The following is a 21631-nucleotide window of genomic DNA, read 5'->3' as shown; positions in this document are numbered from 1 at the left end:
AGTGTTCAAACTTCAGAGTTGCGTGCGTGGGATTTTGAAGGGTCATGTGTGATGTGCCGGGAATTCCCTACAGCTTCAGCTGCTAAGCAGTGCCGATCCGTGTGATGGGGAGCGCCAGCGGCGATAGTGAGCAGCTCTAGCGACACTGGGCGTGGGAATAAGGATAGCTCGCACTGCAGCTTGACACTGGCGGTTTCCGGGACGTGGTTGAGATCCACCGTCTTGAAGCGGCTTCTGAGGAGCTTCTGCCTCTCCTTCTGGATCGAGGACTAGACGCAGCAGACTGCGCACCTGTTGGCTTTGCTAGAAAACTCCGCAGCCAGTCGATGGGCGCCGATCGCTTCTCCAGATTCCGCATTGTCGGCATCGACGAATGAGAGGTGCCGCGGGCTTTTGGGCTGTGAGGGAGTCCTTGCAGGCTTCCAGAAGGCAGCCCTTGATCCTCGCGTCCAGCTGCCCTCACTCAGCCCTGACTGCTGCCGTCATGTAGTAAGCCGGGAGTGACGATAAAAGTGCGGCAGTTTGGGGGCGTATGACCGCCGCCGTCAATTTGCAGCAAATGCCATAGTGTCCGCATCGACATGTTCCGCGCGATAGGAGAGGAGTATCGCCAGGGAATAGAGATGAAGCATTGGGAGCTAGGCCGGGATTGCAATCCTACTCGAGTGGAGCGGTTGAGGAATGAGGAGTGCAGCGCCAACGGCAAGTGCCCAGTGGCTGCTAGCCAGAAGCATGGTAAACCTGGCCCCGGCGTCCTAGTCTCGCCTTAGTCCCACGCCCCCAAGCCGCGGAACGCCATGGGCAGCGCCTTATAGCATCCTTCGCCGCCGTCATTTGCGTCTCTAGCTCTCTGTCACGACGTTGATAACATACCTACCCCGGCCGACCATCCAGTCTTCACAACAACACAATGGCCAACATGTTCCGCGACTTCTCCTTCGACCCGGCGCCGTCACCTGACTACTCCGCCTACGAAGCTGAGCGGGCAGCTATGAACGTCTCGCCCACGTCACAGGCGATGGACCCGCATTACGCGCCAAATCGCCTTCCCACTCCACCATGCACTATGGGCGACCTCGCTGTTCAACTCAACCAGCAAAGCCTCCGCATCGATACAAGCGTCCGCTGCTATCCTGCTGGTCCTCTTACGCCGGAAAGCGACGATGAGTGCGCGCCTTCCACCAAGCAAGAACAGCAGGCGCGACCCACCTACTCGCGCATCGCAGCTTCCGTTCTCAGGATGCAACGCCAACAGAGCTCGCGCATGCAGTGCAGCTCGTCGCATGCTCGCGATCTCTCCAAGCTGGTCCAGATGATCGAGGAGGAGAAGCAGTGCACCGTCAGCGAGTCGTCTTCGCGAACATCCTCTACATATTCGACATCAACATGCGCATCTGGCAACTCTGGAGACGACGAGGGCGTCGACATGGACTACGATGTGCCTGCCTCAGGCATCGAGTCACTCGCCAGCATGCCAGTGTGGAAGGCCCACGAAAGGCGCGACAGCTGCGTCCGCGTCACCCGACCTGTGCGCATGCGCAAGCGGTCCAAGGGCAATGGTGTATCGAAGAGGCGGTCATCATAGTACTATCAGTCGAATTTGGTTACATGCATAGCGAACGGCGTTTGGGGTGTCACTACGGGCGCATTATACCACTTGATCTTGCTGGAAACAAGGCAACATTGGACAGGGCCTGGAGATGTATTATTATATTACCATCGGGTGGAAGAGCTCCCTAAGGGTTGAGCCTGGCGTTTAGGGTGCGACAAGCTGAGCGCTGTCGTTACACCCACATACTATATAATCACAACTATCATCAACATGCAACACACTCCCACTATGCTCTTATCGTGACTTATCCGCCTGGCCCAGCGCAGTGTTCCTTTCCCGCGTTGCTGCATGTTCCGCGAACCTGAGCATTGGTAAATTGGTGACCCACATGGCTGTTGATCGTAAGTTCGTAAATTTGTGCCGCATCCGTCCCACCTACAGCCACGACCACAACACCCGCCATGTCTGTCCGCCGGGCGCTGGCACCGCGCTCCATCCACTTGCGCATCGTGCCACGTCCCGCCAATTTATCCGAGAGCCGCGAGATATTTCGCGTCCTCCAACGCTTCGGCGAAATCAGCACCTTCAAGTATCTTCGGGTACGTTTTCACCAATGCGTTTACTCATTCCACACGACCACTCACACTAGGCACAGTACGAATACCAGAATCCCGCCGACAATGTCGCCCTCGCCATCTACCGTGACGAAGCCGCCGCCCAGAGCGCCCTCGACGCCTCACCCCTCCGCTTCGCCCTCGAGAAGCTCATAACCAGCGACACCGACGCCGACGCCCAAATCCAAGCCGCCGAAGAAGACGAAGACGACACGCCCATCCAGCAAACCCCACAGAAAGACGGCATAGACGAGATCCTCCGCCCCTCACAACTCCTAAACCGCACCTTACCCACCCCCACCGGCACCACCGGCACCTCCCCCGCCCTAACACCTCCTTCCAAACCCCTCCCCTTCGACCCCCCACCGCACGCCTCCTCGCAGAAGAAATCCACAAAATGGTTCCAAGTAACTGTCGACCGCTCCCGCGCCGTACACCCCGATTTCATCGAACGCCAGCCCTACTGGAAGCAATTCCACCCGATGAAGAGCATGGCGCAGGTGGATTTGGAAAAGAGCGTGCCGCATGTGGGGCTGAGCGATGTGAGCAAGAGACCGCCGAATGCGTATCGCACTCCAGCAAGAGTGCTCAGGGTGATGAATGAGTATGTGGAGAAGAGGATGCCGAGTTTGAGAGGGATTGTTGAGGGAGGCGAGAATGAGAGGGGCTTTGAGGAGAGGAGGAGGAGGGGGTGAAGATGGATATAACAGCGTCTGTAGGGCGACGAACTGGAATGGTCGTGTTGCGGGTGACACACACATGGAGACATGGTCCCAGCCGACAGCTTCGAAAAGACTGTCTACGCACGATCCCGCGAGACGGCTCGCAGCGAGCTCGGCGGTGGGATCGACTGAAAGCACGCTTCACGGCAGTGATAAAATGTAGGAAAACCGTGATCGGAATGAGGACGCAACACATACCCACGCCTCACTCCTCGAGGAAAGCATACCGCGCTGGATCGTACATTCTCTCAACCTCCAGCACATTTCCCATCGAAACGAAAGCGAACGAACCAAAGCTACGGCAAACTCTCATGCCAACCGACGTTATGAGGACGCATCGCTTTGACTCACACTCTCGAGTTCTCGACCAGACTCCTGATTTAGATGTGATGGTTCCAGCCTTAAGTCGATCCTCGGTTGTTGTACTATCTAGGTAGCACGACCGGGGATCGATTTAAGGCTGGAACAATCTATAACGATAGGGATCTGTATGGTCAAAGGGGGCGCTAGCATGAGACGCAACAGAGTATCCAACCGCTCAACAGCCGGATGACAACTCAGCGACTCCGACGCCCACGTCTAGCATGATGGTGGTCACGCACATGCACCGTATCCACTCCATCCAGCACTCCGACCAGACACTTCCGACAAGCGCCGAACGCTCTTACCGCCGCTTTCTGATTCCTCGACGTAACCTTCACAGGCCGTTGCGAAAGATTCGACCGCGGCGTCGGCGAGCCACATTGCTTCATACACTCCATGAAGCAATATGAGTGTCTTCATCGTTCTATCGACCCTCGTAGCCTGGAAAGGTATTCTGAGACGGGCAGACACGGGACGAACAGGACCCAACACGATCAAACCCCATTTTAAACTGCTCAACAAGTGATCCCCATCACGCCCTAGTCACATGATCCACTTCTTCCACATCGTGCACGTGTGCGAAGTGGAACAAGTGGATCATGTGATTGGGACATGGTGTTTATCAGTCGTGGGGTTAGTTTGAATGAGTGCTTGGGTTTTCATCAGACTAGCTGTGTGCCGAAGCGCGTACACTCTCCTTCTGGGGCATGAACAGGTACGGCACCAGCGTATGGGATCAGTGAGGTCTGGATTTTGGAACTTCCATTCCTTAGGAGCCTTATAGAGACTTCGGAGGAATGCAAGTTACAAACTTCACACAGCGCTGACCCCATACGTCGGCGTATGCGAGGAGATGGGGTGATATCGAGCGATGAGCTTTCGGAATAGTGTTTTGGTGGTTGTGGGGATGCTAGCATGATGTCGAGGTCTCTTGTACGCTCGTACAAAGCTATAGAATCGAATCTAGGGGTAGAGGTACAGGTTACAGGCATCTCATGTGGGATGTGAGATGTTGAACAACGCATATATCATACGCAGCGTAGACACGAACGCACTGTACGTGCAACCAAAGATTAGGACAGCATTGCTTGTTGATATTACCACGTATTATTAAATCTACACTTTTCAAGTCCTACATCAACTAGAAGATATCCCCCACCGGACCGCCCCTCAGACATGAAATAATCAGGCACCTCATACATACATAACGAACCGAAAAGAAATCAGGGGTATAACCTCCACAAACTCCATTACCATGCCACGCTTGAAATGCCCACTTTTGTTCATGACCAAATACGTACATGTGTAATAAAACAAGTACACGAGCCACCGGAACAGACCCAGAGAAACAGATCTTCATCAGTCACTAAGATCGATAATCTCAACCTCAGCCGGAACCGACCGTCTCGCAGCAACAGGTTCAGGCGTGGCACTCGAAACACCCTCTCTTACTTCAGCTTTCGGTATCCATTTTCCATCCTGGCGAACCATAATATGGCGCGTATTTGCTCGTCCATGGGCCTCGAGCTGCTTCTTGACCTCCTTCATAAAGCCGTCGACGAAAAGCATCTGTGGCCTCGCGTCAGATTTGCAAATGGGGCATTTCCACTGATCGGCTACGGATGCGTCGCCTTTGCGTGGCCGGGATTGGAGGAACGTTTCAAGATCGAAGCAATCGTTGTGCGGACAGGCTTTGCTGCGGACGGGGATGTCGCACATTTTGGCTTGGCTGAAGGGGTCGAAGAGGCCGATGGTGAGGGTGCTTTCGACGACGCTGATTTCATCGTCGTCGACAGCGGAGAGCTTGCTTTTGATGCCTTGTAGGACCTTGTCTGCGGGGACGCGGCTCTGGTTTAGACAGTGTTTTACGATGGACTCGTGGGATGAGACGACCATGGCCTCGATGGCGAGCATGTAGTTAAGATGAGATTTCTCGCCGGACCGAGCCATTACTGCGATCTCCAAAACATTCTCGCCTTCTTTCAGCAGGCCCGTAAGATCGATGGGCATGTCTTTTCCATAGTGAATCTTCTTCCGCGGTTCGAGAGGGGTGTCGTTGAGCGTGTAATATGAGTGAGGTATCCAGGACGTATCGGCGACAGCCCAGCGTTCCTCCGTCCACTCAGGCTCCGGCCATTTGACGCAACGTAAACGAGCAAATTTCGTGGTCTCGTTGATGTTCACAGTACCAGGTCCACCCATTTGATCTGGAATAGTTTTCCCAATCCTCTGCATATCATAAGGTGTCAGGGTGATTGTCCATTTCTCAATCGCACGGCCTGGCGAGGACAACCGCGTTGGGGGTTTGAGGAAGTTTTGACAAAATGTGTACAGCGGCGAGGATTTGGATTGCGCACAAAGAACTGGACTTCTGAGATGAGCTTGGTGCAGCCCAAAGCGTGCTGGATTGGGTACACGCTGTTGTGGTTGTTGCCAGCCAGCAGCAGGAAGCAAGGGCACCCCACGTGGAGGCGGCGCCACCCCTGTAGATTGGGCAGGGCGTGCGGGAGGACGACCAGGCCCACGCGACTGCTGTATAGCAGCTTGTGCCGAACCCTGGTCAACCGATCTAGTCGTGCGCGGTGGCATTTGTTGGGGATGATTGAAAGGCGGAACAGCGGGCGAGCTGGTCTGTACTCGTTGTGGTTGGGGCTGGGGCTGGGCTTGCACTTGCTGCGGTTGCGATGGAGGGGCCTGGTGGGTCTGTACCTGTTGCTGAGGTTGGGGAGCGCCGTACGTGTGATCAGCCAATGAAGCGCCGTTCTTGCGAAGGTTAGCCTCGAATGCCTCGACTAGCGCTCTCAGGTTAGAGCCCCAAATTCGTTCCTCGTCGTGTTTTAGTTGTTGGCTCTGCTCAGGCGTCTCCGTAGCTGAGGAAGCATGCCGTGAGTAGTGGTAGTGTTGATTCTGCTCGAAGACACCAACTATGTCGTTCTCGAACTTTGCAAGCAAGGGTTTGACATTAGGATTCGAGACCACCGCGCGGCAAATACACCGCAGAAAAGCGGTGAAGAGCAGACGCTGGAAAGTGAGAGAATGAACGCGGAGTTCGACAACAAGTTCTCGGACGAGGGGCGGGAATCGACGGTGCTCGCATATCGCCTTCAGTTGGTCGTAGTTGGGCGACTGGTCAACAAACTGTCTGAAAAGCTGTGCTTGGTACTCGAATGTGGCCGGCCACATGGCTGCAATTTGCTGCATCGGGTATGGGAAATGGGAGAAGAAGTGAAGATAACTAGGCGATAGTATGTGGTTTGCATCAAGAACATCGTGCAATATCCTCTGCGCTTGTTGTAAACCTGGCAACGACTTCAACCCCGCCGGTAGCATGTGAGGGGCGTGGGTCATCAGGCAGTAACATTGATGCATAGTAAGATAGGGCCAGTCTGACAGCTCAACAGCGTTCTGCAGCACAAGAAAGCGTTTCCTGTCCTGAGAGGCAGGTGATATTGGGGGTGCTGATGCCTGGAATTGCCCTAAGATCTGCAGACAGTCTTTCTTTGTATACCAGCCCTGGCTCATGAAATCAGGGGCCAAGGGGGTTGTAGGCGTGTTATCAGGCTGTACGGAGCGAGATACAGGCCGGGATACTGGGTCTTGCGAGACTGCTTGTGGCAGCCCATAGGGCGAGTATGGCTGAGGAGGTGTTCTACTGAGGCGCGGATCTTGGAATTGCATGCCCTGGGGCAGTTGTGGCGATGCCATCATGCCGAGCGACGGGCTGCGATTAACGGTCTGACCCATCTGACCCAGCATAGGACTGCCGATCTGTGAGTAGTGGCCGGACGGTCGACGCGGAAGGTCCGGCGGAGGATTCGTCGGGTTTGCTACCGGCCCTGCATAAGCCTCACTGCGCCTCCGCTTGCCCATTTGTTGCGCATATCCTTCGTTGACTCTTTTTGCAGGAGCAGTCTCGTGCGGTGCTGGGGGCGGACAGCGCGATGTCTCCTCGCTTGGCGTGGGCGACGGAAGCACGCGGGCTGCCGAATGCCCGTGGTTGGCGCTGTTCTGGTGGGCGACGACATTTGGGAGCTGGGGAGACGTCGAGTTCGATAGTGGCTGCGGCTCGGTCTCGACGGTTGGGCGCGTGATCAGGTTCTCTGCGGGTGCGTGTGTGGAGGAAGGAACAGTAAACCTGGGCTGCTTGCGAGGCCTTCCACGACCGCGCACGGTGAAGGGTAGTGGGTTTTGTGTGAGTTCGGCAGGAACGATGGGCGGCTGGGCAGGCGCGCTGGAGGGCAGCGGCGTCATCCAGCTCTTCTGTCGGCCCCCAAGGTTGCCCAGCGCATAGTTGAGCGTCTGGGCTGTCGCATCGTCTGGCACTCCGGGGGTCATGGCGTTACCCCAGGTGTGATACATGCCGCTTTGTTATGTTGTGTATATTCGCTTGAGGGTACGCGCTGGTCGCCTTCGAGTGCTGGACATGGGCGAGTTGGAATGTGGGGAGTTCATGTCGCGCAGGGAGTTTGTGAGCGACTCAGTGCATGGTAGGCGCGGCGGGTCGTGGGTGCCGAATGTGGATGTAGAGGGAGAAGGAGTTTTCGCTGTCCAGGCTGCCGCGAGACACGTGACAGAAGGCGCGACGGGGTGAGGTGAACGTCGGCCTCGCGATGGCAGTGAGCCCTCACGACACCCGATGGCATGGCGCACGGACAGCGATGTTTCGCGAACATGCCAGGTCGCTTTGGGCCAAGGCCATGGGCGCCGCCGGGGGCTCTGGACGCTGGACGGCAAATCGTCAGCGGCCAAGTCAGAACCGCTCCAGGGCTGCCCGCTGCCGTACAAACCCACTCTGCCAATAAGCGCAGCGCCTAGTCGAGATTTGCTTTGGAGCGCCCGGTGCGTCCGTGGTTTTGCCAACCGACGTAATTCATATCGCATGCAGGCTAGGTCGCCTACTGCTTCCAAGGATGCACATCGCTAGCTTCATGCCTCTCTGTCCCACCACCCAAGTATAGACACGACACCCCCGGCAGCCGCACGACGACGGGATCAAGCAATATACCTCCCCCCTCGCTCCAAACAACATCGCCACTTTGTTTCATTGCGCACCTGTCAGGCTGTTTCAGGTAGCGGTGGCTCGGTAGCCAGCATTTATAGTCTGCCAAACGTCCGACTGTTGCGCCCGCCTCGCCCGCCGATAGCGCGAACTCCCACGAGGATGAACCACCTGTACTGATCTGGAGACTGCCCGCATACACGCCCCCCGACCCGACCCAGTCTTGGAGAGCAGCTGTAAGCATGGCGCAACGAACCCACACCGAGGGCTGCCGGCCTGGCGATACCCTCGTCGTAGTGCGTATGTTTCCCCTCACCCGTGCTGCCACTGCGTCGCACATGCCAGCGACAGCTGCTGACAGCACTTGCAGACGAGTTCCTCGCCCGCAGTCCCGACGAGCTGAGCCTGAGGCGCGGAGACCGCATCGAGCTGATTGAGCGCGACGACGACTTTGGCGATGGCTGGTTTCTAGGCAAGAACACCGAGACGGGAGAGAACGGCCTGTTTCCTGAAGGTATGTTGCGCTATCGACGGCAGCACAGTAGTGCACATCCCCTATCTATTTGATCGTCATGCTTCCTTTTGCGAGCAACGCAGCTGATGTATATCAGTATACACACGGCCAGCACCCAAACCGACGCCCATTCCGACCATGCTCTCGCGCAATCCCTCGCAAATGTCCGTGCAATCAGAAAAACCATCGCCTCAGCCCGGCATGGCCATTTCTGAGCCGCCGACCACCGCCGCACAGCCACCAGCTTCCACGAGCGCCCCTCCACCTTTAAAGTCTGCACCCACAGAGCCCCTGAACATCGCGTCGGGACCAGAAGTTGCTCGCCGAACATCTATACAAAATGGCCCGCGGAGCATCAGCATGACGTTGAGCGGGGAGGCGCCACCAGAAGACGAGACGATAGGAAGCCCCGTCATGCACGAAACGCTGAGCGTCATCGACGAGCACATCACGGGCATGAGCACGCCGCGCCACAGCGCTGTGGGCAAGGAGATACGGTCCAATGACTCGGGAAGCGAATACAGCAGCCACCACCGGCTGTCATACATCAACGGGCAGGAGACCGATGAGGAGGAGCAGAGCTGGCACACCGAGGAGGAGGTCAAGACATGGTCGCCTGCGCGCGTCGCCGAATACCTCGAGGACGCGGGTGTGGAGAAGAAGCACTGCGATGTGTTCCGCGACCAAGAAATCGATGGCGAGGCGCTGCTGGGCGTGGACCGCAACTTCATCTTCATGCAGGAATTCAATCTGGGCCCCATGGGACCGCGACTGCGCACGTGGATGAAGATTAACGCCTTGCAGTCCGAGGTCAAGAACGCGAAGGAAGCCGAAGCTGCAAGGACGACCCTTCTCCTGCCGCCTTCAGAGAGCCCCGACGAGTTTCCAGCCGATATGGGAAGGAGCAGGGCTGCATCAACTGGGGCGGTCCTTCCTCGCATACCGACGCTCAGGGAAAGCATCGGATCCCGAGGCAACACCAGCCGTCAGCACATCCCACGTGCAGCCTCATCCGCCGGCCGATCGTCTACCATCGACGCGACCTCTCCACTGATCCAGCACACGCCCGCCTCACCTACGCCCGGTTCGCCTAGACGACCCTCCGCTGCTTCCGTCCGAAGTATGAACCACAGCAGACGCCACTCTTCTATCGAATACGGGCAGGGACCACCCACGCCTAGCACGCCCAGTTTAATGAAGCCGCCTACATCTGCACCCATGGCCGCCCACGCACACAGGAAGACGCCATCATTCGACCGCAATTGGACCATGGGTTCGACATCGCTGTCCAAGTCCGTACAAGATATCGGCAGACCGGTCTCATCACATCACCATCATGCTTCAAGTACCAATGGAACTACGTTCGATTTCCGCGAGGCCGGCTTAGGCTCCGGTGATCTTGACCGCGGCTACTTTTCCGGAGGCGAGGTCGACAACCGCAAGAGTAGCAGGAACGTTCTGCGCAAGAGAGAAAGCGCCGCGAGCCATTCACGCAATGCTAGTTACACGACCGAAGGCGCACAGCGCGCGTCGTTCAGTCGCCGACACAGCCGAATCGGCAGCGCAGATTCGGCTCTCCGGCCAGCGAGTCCAATTTCCGCTGCCGCGAAACAGTACTACGGTACCAGCACCAAAAGCGAGCGCAGCTCTAGTGCATTCGACTTTGTGCGCCCTCTCAAGCCAGCAAGCGAAACGCATCCAACCGTGACCAAGCTCTCATATGATGCGCACAGCATTGACGCCATTGCGAATTCGCCCCACGTCGCAGGTAGCGAGACCTCAAGCACAGGTCGTGCATCACCTTCGCCAGCTGCTGTACCATCTCATACGCGCTCGTTCTTCAGCAGTAAAAAGGGATCACAATCTAGGGGTCTTCGAGCGATATCAGACGCGATAACCGGCGGCGAGAAGGCGAATTTGAGCTCCGCGGATGTTTCCACCACACAACACAAGGACTCACCGATGCAGTCACCCTCGCGGACGGGATCTAGCACACCCTCTGGCACATCACTTTCGAAGAGTTTCGAGCTTGAAAAGGCCGATAATAACAGGCGGTTTACCGCTGGCTCGACCACGCCCAAGGACGCAAAGAAAAAGGCCAAGAAGCATGGCACTAGTGCATATCTCAAGGGCCGTCAGCAAATCACTCCCCAACAAGCCATGGAGAACTGCGACTATAGCGGCTGGATGAAGAAGAAGTCTTCGAGTCTTATGACGACATGGAAGACGCGCCTATTCGTGCTTCGTGGCCGCCGCCTGGCCTACTACTACACGGAGAATGATACCGAAGAGAAAGGTCTCATCGACATCTCATCGCATCGCGTGCTACCAGCGAACAACGAGAGGATGACAGGCCTCCATGCGTCTCTAACAGGTGCGGCCAACTCACCTACATCTCCGCACAATGCCACCATACAGACAACGGCATCTGCGGATAGCGCCAAAGGTATCCCAGGGCTGGAGGAGGATGTCTCAGGCATGTTCATCTTCAAGCTTGTACCACCTCGTGCAGGACTCCAAAAGGGTGTCCAATTCACCAAGCCCATCGTGCACTACTTCGCAGTGGATAGCCTTGCCGTGGGCCGACTCTGGATGGCTGCGCTCATGAAAGCCACAATCGACCGAGACGAAGCCCTTCCATTTACGACCACCTACCAGCAAAAGACCATCTCACTGGAAAAGGCACGCGCGATGCGTCAACGGCCACCAAACCTCATGGACGAAGACGGAATCGAAGATGCCGAAAGGAAGAGCGAGATCTCGAAAGAGAGCATCCAAGAAAGCACCATTCACGAAGAAGACGAGAAGGGCCTCGCGATATCGGGACTCGATGATGCAAAAGCTCTGCTGGCGTACGCCGAGAGTCCCGAGGAACACAAACACGATAGCACCGCAACGGCGATTGCGATGTAGTCGACATAGTGTCGTGTCTCCTCTTCCCTCTCTTCTGATACCATCCCGTTCGATTTCAAGTTCAGTACATGCATTAATAGTTGCCCGCTGCGTATATTGCTACCATGGACATGATAGCAATTGCATCAGCGAGGCTTTGGGTCAGGCGTTCTTTCTAGCGATAGCGATAGCGAAACCTTTTTCTTTCCTTTTTCTCATCAATATACCGTCCTGAAGGTTGTCTAGGTAGTCATCCTTCATTACAACAACATACCCCTCTCTGTCCTGCTTTCATTGGTGGTTTTGCGATATAGTCATGCGCGCGTCATATACTGCATCTTAGCATTATCGATGATGAGAATCTTTACCTTCACCTGTCTTGCGCTGTCTGTTATCTATGATGGTAGAATGAAAGAGGATCTAGCGAAAAGCGAGGCTTTATAGCTTGTCTTTGTCGAGCGCGGATAGATGTAGTTAGTGCCTGTATGGAGGGATGAAATGTGTAATAGTACGATTGATAGACTGCGTTTTGGACTTTGAGTGACTGTGAGGTGTTTCAATGCGTGACATGAGATGCCCATCATAGCTTATGATCACAGAGGTTTGCTTCGACGTCGTCCAAGAAGAACATGACGGAACAGATACGCATTCACAGCGAACTCTCGACTTGTTGAAACTGTACATGTCAAGCTGCCTTTACTATAGGAGAATAATTCATTCCATCTGTGTTACGCATACTGAGCAAGTAAAGAGGTGAGGCATTTTTATCATCGCCAACTCCTATCACGACCGTGAAGTAGACGCAGTCGGTTTACCGCTAGCAACAAGTGAAGAAGGTCGAAGTTCAAAAGACGGCAATTCGGCCAGGAGCAGCAACAGTCAGGTTCCCACGTCAAGTACAAGGCCGACGAAGGACGAGCAGTTGCGAGATTGTTTTAACATTTGTTTATTTGTTCTTCTTTTTTACTTGAGTTGAGGTCCTGCGCAGTGCAGCCTTCCATCCATCCATCCATCCAACGATGTAGTATATAGTACTGAAACTTATGAATCTAAAGCGAGTGTCTTGGGGGGTATCATCATCTCCATCTGCATTCAAAACAAATCAAACCACACAAAAAAAGCGCAAGCAAACCATCAAACCATGAAAAAACGCCAATGCTGATGCTGCTGTAACGCAAGACCATCGCTGTTTGTTAAGTGAGGGACTCTCACATCACATTCCTCTTCCTCCTCATCTTAATCTTCAACTCACTATTATCCCTCTCCTTCGGAGTCTCCATCGGCGCAAACCAATCCCGGAGTCCGCACTGCTCCTCTAGACTCCTGAAGAGATCGTCCACGCGATCAACCATCCAGCCACTCCGTATCCGCGCACCGGGCTTCGCGTAACCCAGTTTGAAGCTGTTGGAGATTGCGCAACTGCCCTCGTTGAATGAGAACTGCATGCAATCATCCTGCTCCTCACACAGCGTGCGGCAGTGTTCGAAAGATTTCCAGGCGTTGCGCTCGAGTTCGTTGGCGACGGCAGAGTGGTCGTGGGCGTTGTATTCTTTGTCTGCGGACATGTTGTCCCAGGCTGTGACCGAAGGACCGATCTTGGGTCGCACGAGCTCCATGAAGATGTCGCGGTGGCGCAGCAGAATCGGGTGTCTGTTGTACCAGTCCTGTTCGAAAGACCAGAGTTCTTGGATTTCGGTGGGCGAAACGTGGTGATACGTTACAGCCGGGTAGCACCAGAGGTCGCGGTCGATTTTGGAAGTCGCAGGGTCGAGTGTCGCGGGGGAGTCGCCTTGGAAGTGGGGGAAGGCGCGGTGGAGGGGGATGTTGACGTCTTCGAGGACTTTGCCAAGAGCGCAGTCGCCGACCCAGTGGGTTTTGGTAAAGTCTTCGTATTCGGAGATGCGGGGGGAGCGTTGGGCGGAGACTTTACGTGCGGCGGGGGCAGAGAGGGCGAAGCCTGCGCCACCGTAGGCGAACTCGACTTCGTTGATGAAGAGGTGCTTGCCGATGTAGTAGGACTTGCTGTCGTCGAAGTTGCTGAGGAATTCGAGTAGGTTGTTCCAGTTTAGGTACGTGTCGGCTTCCAGGAAGAAATACCATTTCGCGTCCGGCTTCTCCTCGAGTGCTTGGTCAATCATGGGAAGGAACTTCCACTTGTCGAGCTGCCAGCCATCGTTGTCGGTTCGCAGGTAGTCACCCTGCGACGATCCGGATAGCGATGTGAGAACTTCTTGTTGTTTCACACCTCGTCTTCCGTGCTCTTGTAGTTGGTGGTACAGCTTAAAGTCGTCATTCGTCTTCTTCGTCTCTTCGCTAACTCCTTCGAGGACGTCGTGGACGACGTGTCCGTCTATCTCCTCTTCCAGGTCCGAGTGTATAACATAATGGGGGACGCAACGTAACGTGGTACGGAGGTGCACCGGCACCTTTTCGAGTGATTCGGTGGCCCCGGTTCGCAAGACGACCAAGACGTCATCGGCGAGCTTGGACTGCGGGCAAAAGAGTTCCTGGGGGTGCTCATGCGCAGAGGTCTTTGCGGCGTGGAAGAGTGGCGGGGTGGCCTTGGTGAAGATATTAAGGACGGATACGGCGAATACGGCGCAGAAGATTAGTCGGCATAGGAAGGAGCGATTAGGCATGGCGGTCTAATAGTGGTGGTGCAGCGCCGGGCTGAACCGCGAATAGTCTAAGTAAAGAGTGTAGTAGCTGGAAAGGACAGTATAGTAATAAGAAGAATGAACGTGTGTATGGATCTCGCTAGTGTTCTGATAGAGAGTGGAGATGCGGTGCCGTAGCCATCGGATGCCGGCGGAGGTTGGGCAAAGCGGGGAGCGAGGTAGCAGCGGAGTGTAGTTCGTATGAATAAGGAAAGAAGAGGAAGGTTCAAGGGAGGAGGCATGCTCCTCTTGAGCGACTTGTAGGCTATGGCGATCATAACCTTTTGGCATGACCGTGTGCGCAAGTGGCCGAAGCGACCTGGCGATCAATGCCCCCGGTGTGGATTCGTCAAATGCGCCGGACCTGTCACGGCGTGTCATTCCCGTGCGAGCAGGATCGCCACAAACCGCGGTGAGCAGGGCAGCATGATAATGGCGCGTTATGAAGCACGGCGCTGACCTTGCAGCATTGCTGATGCTACTCTGGGGCTGCGCCGTACGAGCTTACGGGGGCGTGAAGCTGCACAGCGGCAGAGTTTTGGGAGTGGTAATGGGTGCCGAGGGGCTGGTAACCTGGGGCATGAGGCGTTGCGCCTACCGCTTCTAGCGCTACGTCATGGCCCGTTTCAGGTGGCTGGTTCGGGCATCGCGGATTCGGATCGGCATTTCCTGCTGCCTCATTGTGGAAGTTTGTATCCTGGCGTTGATCTCCATCATCAATCCAAATGAACGCGCGTCGACAAAAGGAGTACCCTCGGAGTGCCCTCACCTGATCTTTGTGAGGGATATTCCATGCTTCGACGTCCCATGGGCAGTTCACGATACCTCATTTCCGCCGTTCCTGTCGAGTCCACCACTCACGCTACTCCGCTTGGAGGCGTTCAACACTGAAAAGAAATTATGCGCGTCAAAGTTCGGGTTGTGATACGAGAGTCCTGCCGATGCGACGGTGGTTCAAACAACGCGCATGATTGTTTTCCTTCTGTCCGCGAAGGAACAGCAGCAAACCACGAAGGGGTCTTGTTTCAATGCCTGTCTTCACACATTCTTCTTTGTCGGCTTCACAACATCCCCTTCCAGTCTTGCTTCTTTGATTCAATAGCCTTGCGTGTATCAACTGTGTATAAAAGCTAACCTCACGACTACTCCTTGTCTTTCAAAAAAGCATACTAACTTTCTCAACGCTCAGCGCCCGAATACGACCCAAGTAACGGCGAAGCAACGGCAAACCAGTCCAAAAGGAACGTTGCACTACCAAACTTCTACCATGAGTCAACAGTTTTTCCAACGGCAGCAGCCGGGTATCGCTGTCCAACATCCCGAGATTACTCAACGGCAAGTGTGGGCCCTTGCTGCCGGTTATGTACTTTACTTCGTTCTAAGCATCACGGTTTTAATATGGTACAACCGATATGTGGAAGGCAGAGATCGTCAGCGTTGACGCTGAGCGCGCATGGAGAACTGCTGCAAACTTAGAGCTCTGTTGATTAACAAGCATACTCCAAGAGTCGTTGGATTGGTGCTGATGTTCTACTGGGTCCTCAGGTCACACGGGTTCGACCTCATTATTTCTGGAGATACTTGGTGGTATCAGAGGCGGAGGGCGCTCTTTGGTGTCATTTCTTCAACGGTGTTCTTTTCGCTTCTTGTGTCCTTTTGCTGGGATTCACTTTCCACTCGCGGGTCTACAGCCTGAGCTATAAAGTCAAGCTTCACAAAGCGCAGCGAAGAGTCGCCGCTCATGAAAGGCATACTCTCAATAGTAGTCTACATATACACCTACGGTTCACTACTCACGTATATAAAAAGGTCACGGTGACGTATAAGTGACAGCTGGTCGCATCGTCCCAGAATCATGATAGTGTTGGAAGCGTCTAAGAGCGAGGTTGGAATGTGATGCTTCAGCCGCCAGCTGAGAGGTTATACAAGCCAACACGCCCGTCATCTGGGCTGAGTTCACGAGTTCAGTAAGGACCCATTGGAATGCACATCATGCCACGAACGAGCGGCACCGGAGCGTTCTCCGACAGCTCAGTGTCTCCAACCCACCAAAACAGTCGCTCGGCACTTTACACTTCACCGACCATAGCCCAAAACGAATACCAGGACTGTGGAATCCGGCGCGAAGCTATCCAAATGCATGCAGGCTGTTAGCTGAACGTTTGCGAAGTAGCCGCAAGACAGTGGGGCGCCACGCATTTTTGACCACTAGTCACACCGACAAATGTTAAGATCGCAAAAGGCCGTAGTGGTACTCGCCCAAGTACCTCTGCACGAGATTTCCGGCGACGCTTTGCGATGAGCACTTGCAAATCGCTTGCAGAATGTGCTCTAGCACTCGCAGCGATTGTACACATTCCAAGCACAACTTCACCACCCCTCTCGTCATCAGCCTCATGTACATCCCGAGCAGCCGAAGAATGACGCTGCAATAAATTAAATCGCATAAATCAACCAATGAACGCTCCATCCTTCGCGGCATGCAAGACCCTTGGCCATTTCCGTGTTCCATGCTAGGAAGAACATCGGTATGATTCTGAAACTGCGCTAAACCGCCCTTTGTTCTACAACATCTCCGGCTCCTGACTTCCCAAGATGTTTGTACGACCATCAGCGAACTGCACGTTCAGCCGCAACGTCCTTCAAAATCAAGCTTTTCGCGGAATGTTTATCAAACACCTCGTATATGCACCCCGCTGTGTCCAGCATCCAGCCAGCAAAACTCCCGGGCGCCTCATTAAACGTGGTGGTCCGGGAATTACGTCCCGGCACTTTACCAGCGAGTAAGAAGGAGCCGACAATAGCGCCGCAATATATGAACCTCGCGTCCTAGTGCACCATGTGTCGTGCACCTCTTTGTCCACTGCCACCGCAGGCCAAGTTTGACCGCTTACTCCAATAGATGAAAATGATGACTTTGGGCAAGCATGTTTGCTCTTGTTTTTTACACGTGTGCAGCGCTAACAGTGGGTGCTGACGTGCTGGGCGTTTCTTGAGATCCAGAAATCATCTCGGCTGCGGCCTTGTGCCACCGGTTGCAAGGGCTCTTAGGGCTGTTTGGTACCGTGTGGGAGGACGGGAAGGTGGCTAGGACAGGCGTTGATGGCATTTTGTGGGGTAGATGGTAAGTCTAGATGATGTTTCGTCATGGATGGGATGGGGAAGTAACTTGGCATATATGACAATATATAAACGTCAAGCTGCTCTCTCCAAGTTCACTGTAAATCGACAAGCTCTCCGAATCCAACTTCCATCTCCCAAAAAAGATCTACAGAACCGCCCGCCCACCATGGTATCCATCAAGCAACTCTCCCTCCTGGCCCTCACAACCGGCCTCGCCACCGTCTCCGCCCAATCCACAGGCAAAACAACACGCTACTGGGACTGCTGCAAAGGCTCCTGCGCCTGGGCAGGAAAAGCCCCCGTCAACAAGCCCATCGCCACCTGCGACAAGAACGACAACCCCCTCACGAACCTCAACGCAAAGAGCGGATGCGAAAGCGGAGGAGGCGAGGCATACATGTGCACCGACCAGTCCCCCTGGGCCGTAAACGATGATCTCGCATACGGATTTGCGGCTGTGAAGCTGGCTGGAAAGACAGAGAGTGATTGGTGCTGTGCTTGCTACGAGTATGTTTACTTCTACCCTATCCACCCTATTCAACGTCGAAGAACCATGACTAACAAATCTTCCTTCCAGAATGACATTCACATCCGGCCCCGTCTCCGGCAAGAAAATGATCGTACAAACCACAAACACCGGCGGCGACCTCGGCGACAACCACTTCGACATCGCCATGCCCGGCGGCGGCGTCGGTATCTTCAACGCGTGTACCGCGCAATTCGGTGCTCCGCCCAACGGCTGGGGCCAGCAGTACGGCGGTATTTCGTCGAGATCCGAGTGTGACGGTTTCCCTGAGAAGCTAAAGCCGGGCTGCCAGTGGCGGTTCGATTGGTTTAAGAATGCGGATAACCCTAGTGTGAGCTTTAAGGAAGTTACGTGTCCGAAGGAGTTGACGGATAAGACGGGGTGTGTTAGGCAGTAGGTGGATAGATGGGGTGGTGAGGTGGTTTGGGTGAAGTGATTCGCTGTATATGATTATGATAGGGGAGACCTCCTCTTGTATATATGAACTTATGAAAGAATGAACGATATGGATCAATGCGTTTGTCACACGAAAGGGGTGCGCGAAGTCTTAGAAGAGTGTGCCGAAAACATGGCAAACCGAAAAATGTATACAACGACCTATCTAATCTTGTTTGGTTGTAAACTCCGTCTGACCAACTTCATGCTCATGTGAGCTCCCCGAGCTAGTCTGCGCCAGCTTTCCATTGATACCCGCAATCGCACTCTCAACAGCTGCCGCAACATCGATGTGGAAAAACGGTCGGTTCTGTCCATGCACCGTGGTCACCTTGCCACTCGGCAGACCCTTACTCCTATTAACAGCCTGAATATCATCCTGCGCCTCCTCATCATGCAACTTCGCCGCTGAGTTATCGAGAGGTGCGTAGCTGTACACTGGGTTCCAGTGCTGGCGCGCGGCGAAACGTTCGCGGTCGATGTAACCGAAACCAGCGGTTGTCAGGGCGCGCTTGGTCCAGCGGCTGTTGATTGAGGCGAAGTGCCATTCTACTGTTTCGGGTGCAGCATGGCGATCGAGTTGTGCGCGGACGTCGATGAGTCCTTGGATGGATGTAACGTCGACGTTGTTGACGGCGCTGAAGTCTAGGATGATGGCGCGGAGGATGGGTCGGTCGTCGTCGACGTTGATCTGTTTTCCGCGACGTGGGCCTTACAAGAATTAGTACGGTGATAAGGGCTCATTGTATATACCAAACTTACCTGGGTCGTTCCATGGCCGATCACCAATCTTTTGGTACTTGTCGAGTGTTGTTGGGCGAGAGATGGTCTGGGCATGATGAACGAGTTCATCCATGTAGCCTTGCTGGTTGAGATATGTGAAGCCCTCGGTGAAGCGGTAGATTAGTACACCGGGATAGGGAGTCTCGATATCGACCAGCGGGTTTGAGCCATCCTTGCGGCTGATTGGAATGAACGCTTCACGAACAGCAGCGGAAGATCCAGGGGCGAAGTGACCATCGTCCTTGTTGGCCATTGTCTCTGGACTGGCGATGTAGATCCGGACTCTGCCTAGCACAGCTCCGTGGGTGAACAGCTGGCGCCAAAGCAGGAGTGCGAATGAGGCTGCGATGGTAACGTAGATACCGTTCTCAATGTTCGTAAATATCGTCACAAAGACACCTGCAAAGAAGATCACTACTTCCAGAGGCGACGTTTCCCAAAACTGGAACACCACGTTAGGTGGCGTGATTAGATCGCCGACAGCGTGAATGATCACGGCGGCAAGGGCGGCCGAAGGGATGTAGAAGAAGACTGCCGTCAAAGCATACAAGGCGAGGAGGACGATGACTGCAGTGAAGATACCAGCGAGCGGGGTACGAACACCTGCTTTCGACTTGATAGCGGTTCGCGAGAACGAGCCGGTGGCCGGGTAGGCGCCCAGGAATGGACCAATAACATTCGTAAATCCGACGGCGACAAGTTCTTGCGAGGCTAAACAGCAGGGTTAGTACTTCGTCATCGGAGACATGAGAATGACTTACGGTTGATGACGTAGTTGTTGATGCGCCCAAAAGACTTCGAGATTGCGATGTGTTCAAGAATCAACACGATTATAGTGACTGGAATGTCAGGCGCGATTGCGGAGAGAAGCTTGGTGTCCATCTTCGGAGCTCCAGCGTGCTGGAATCCTCGTGGCACGCGACCCAGAATCTTGAACTTTGCCATCTTGACATCGTTCTTCGCGTTGTGGAGACCTGGGATGTCCTTGTTGGCAAGCCAGCTGATCATGATGTAAAGCAGAATAACGAAGGCCATCCGTAGTGTGCTGACGAAGAACCAGACCTTTTGTTTCGATGGCTGCTTCTTCGACATGAAGTTGCAAAAGATGCGAACAGCGTAGAGCATGAAAAGGGCAGTCAATCCCATAGCGGCATCCAGCTTTGTGCGTCCAAGGCCTTTAAGGGTGTCGATGATGACCAGGTATGTGGGACCACGCGTGTTGACGCCAGAGATGCCCATGAGCGCTGGTACCTGACCGGCTCCAATGGAGATGGCAGCGCCGGTCATGAACGAGGTGATCGCAACCAGAGGAATGAGCTCGACAATCCTTCCGAGACGGGTGAGACCAATGAACAGGAGAACGGAACCAGCAATGACGGAAAGAGCCCGGGCGATGTCCACGGCTTCGATCTCCGGCTGTTTATCCTGGATCTTGGTGACAATGTTGCCAACGATGGTGCTCATAACGGCAACAGTACCGATTGTGATGTCCTTGGATGTAGCGAAAGCCCAGTAGAGAATGAAACCGACGAAACTGGTGTAGAGTCCATACTCAGGAGGCAGCTTCGCCAGCAAAGCGTATGCCATACCTTGGGGAATAACGACAAAGCCAACGGTACATCCGGCGATAAAGTCTCCGAATAGCCATGTCAGGTTGTAGTGGAAGATCCAGTCCCAGAAGGGAAACAAACTTCTTAGGTAGCGTTTTGTGGCGGTTGCTGACGGTTTGAATCGAGAAAGCCATTCCTTTGCGGTCGGTTCGCGCTCGACGTCTACGTTTCGTTAGCTACTGCCGGATGACAGACTATACAGTATTTACATGTTTCTACGGAGGATATTGATGCAGCGCCAGAGACCTCGGGCTCTTTTCGGTAGTCAAGGTTGATTCCAAGCACCTTGGCTGCTTTCTGACCAGCGGATGCCATGTTGGCGGACGTCGTCAGCGATGGCTGTGTCTTGGGCTTCTAGGGTTCCGTGGATAACAGATTAAAAAAGTCAGGTAGGGCTCCGGCAGTGTGGATGTCCCCAGAGTCGCGTGCGTTGACAGAAGTTCACGAGTATCTGGAAGACCCGACGTTTTGCCAGACCGAGGGAAGATGGGTGTAACCTTATAGCACGTTGCGTGAACGAGCCCCCCGTGGAGAAGTAGTGGGAGAATGTAAACTTCGGTCAAATAGAAATGCCACATAGTTCGAGATCCAAGGCGGAGGCACAGCCGCATGTGCTATGGGCCGACGCCATCCCAAGGATTTGACGTCTAACAAGACGGCACATTGCGCTTGGCGTGGGCAGAGCGTGCGAGAGAAGCTTTCCGTGCAAATCACAGTACAGCATTGCTATCACTGCACAGCGCCCGATCATGACGTGCTTTGCATTGAGCAAAATCCTACTTATTGGCAGATGGAAGACGAGGAATTTGGCAGGCTGGGCCCAGCGAAGCGTTGAGCTTGT

General features: G+C 54.5%; 7 protein-coding genes across 7 annotated transcripts; 4 read left to right on the top strand and 3 right to left on the bottom strand.

The window, feature by feature from the left end:
• Nucleotides 1-910: 910 nt before the first annotated feature.
• J4E90_004274 (uncharacterized protein) lies at nucleotides 911-1585 on the top strand (the record flags this gene model as incomplete). The annotated part of the gene is made up of 1 exon (XM_051433839.1): nucleotides 911-1585. One exon carries the CDS (start codon nucleotides 911-913, stop codon nucleotides 1583-1585), a length of 675 nt encoding a protein of 224 aa, XP_051292357.1.
• A 428-nt stretch (nucleotides 1586-2013) lies between these two features.
• Nucleotides 2014-2861, top strand: J4E90_004273 (uncharacterized protein; the record flags this gene model as incomplete). Its single annotated transcript, XM_051433838.1, has 2 exons — nucleotides 2014-2151; nucleotides 2202-2861. The coding sequence occupies 2 exons, from the start codon at nucleotides 2014-2016 to the stop codon at nucleotides 2859-2861; spliced, it is 798 nt and encodes a 265-aa protein (XP_051292356.1).
• A 1749-nt stretch (nucleotides 2862-4610) lies between these two features.
• On the bottom strand, nucleotides 4611-7610 carry J4E90_004272 (uncharacterized protein; the record flags this gene model as incomplete). Its single annotated transcript, XM_051433837.1, has 1 exon — nucleotides 4611-7610. The coding sequence occupies one exon, from the start codon at nucleotides 7608-7610 to the stop codon at nucleotides 4611-4613; it is 3000 nt and encodes a 999-aa protein (XP_051292355.1).
• An 882-nt stretch (nucleotides 7611-8492) lies between these two features.
• On the top strand, nucleotides 8493-11677 carry J4E90_004271 (uncharacterized protein; the record flags this gene model as incomplete). The annotated part of the gene is made up of 3 exons (XM_051433836.1): nucleotides 8493-8550; nucleotides 8621-8764; nucleotides 8862-11677. The coding sequence occupies 3 exons, from the start codon at nucleotides 8493-8495 to the stop codon at nucleotides 11675-11677; spliced, it is 3018 nt and encodes a 1005-aa protein (XP_051292354.1).
• A 1187-nt stretch (nucleotides 11678-12864) lies between these two features.
• Nucleotides 12865-14295, bottom strand: J4E90_004270 (uncharacterized protein; the record flags this gene model as incomplete). Its single annotated transcript, XM_051433835.1, has 1 exon — nucleotides 12865-14295. The coding sequence occupies one exon, from the start codon at nucleotides 14293-14295 to the stop codon at nucleotides 12865-12867; it is 1431 nt and encodes a 476-aa protein (XP_051292353.1).
• A 3307-nt stretch (nucleotides 14296-17602) lies between these two features.
• J4E90_004269 (uncharacterized protein) lies at nucleotides 17603-18359 on the top strand (the record flags this gene model as incomplete). Its single annotated transcript, XM_051433834.1, has 2 exons — nucleotides 17603-17943; nucleotides 18014-18359. 2 exons carry the CDS (start codon nucleotides 17603-17605, stop codon nucleotides 18357-18359), a joined length of 687 nt encoding a protein of 228 aa, XP_051292352.1.
• Nucleotides 18360-18563: 204 nt separating this feature from the next.
• J4E90_004268 (uncharacterized protein) lies at nucleotides 18564-21105 on the bottom strand (the record flags this gene model as incomplete). The annotated part of the gene is made up of 4 exons (XM_051433833.1): nucleotides 18564-19108; nucleotides 19160-19891; nucleotides 19942-20952; nucleotides 21000-21105. 4 exons carry the CDS (start codon nucleotides 21103-21105, stop codon nucleotides 18564-18566), a joined length of 2394 nt encoding a protein of 797 aa, XP_051292351.1.
• Nucleotides 21106-21631: the final 526 nt, after the last annotated feature.

This window comes from Alternaria incomplexa (assembly GCF_024043165.1).
Source record: "Alternaria incomplexa strain BMP 0042 chromosome Unknown scaffold_5, whole genome shotgun sequence".
In the NCBI taxonomy this organism is placed as follows: Eukaryota; Fungi; Ascomycota; class Dothideomycetes; order Pleosporales; family Pleosporaceae; genus Alternaria; species Alternaria incomplexa.
This window is presented reverse-complemented; position numbering and strand designations above follow the sequence as displayed.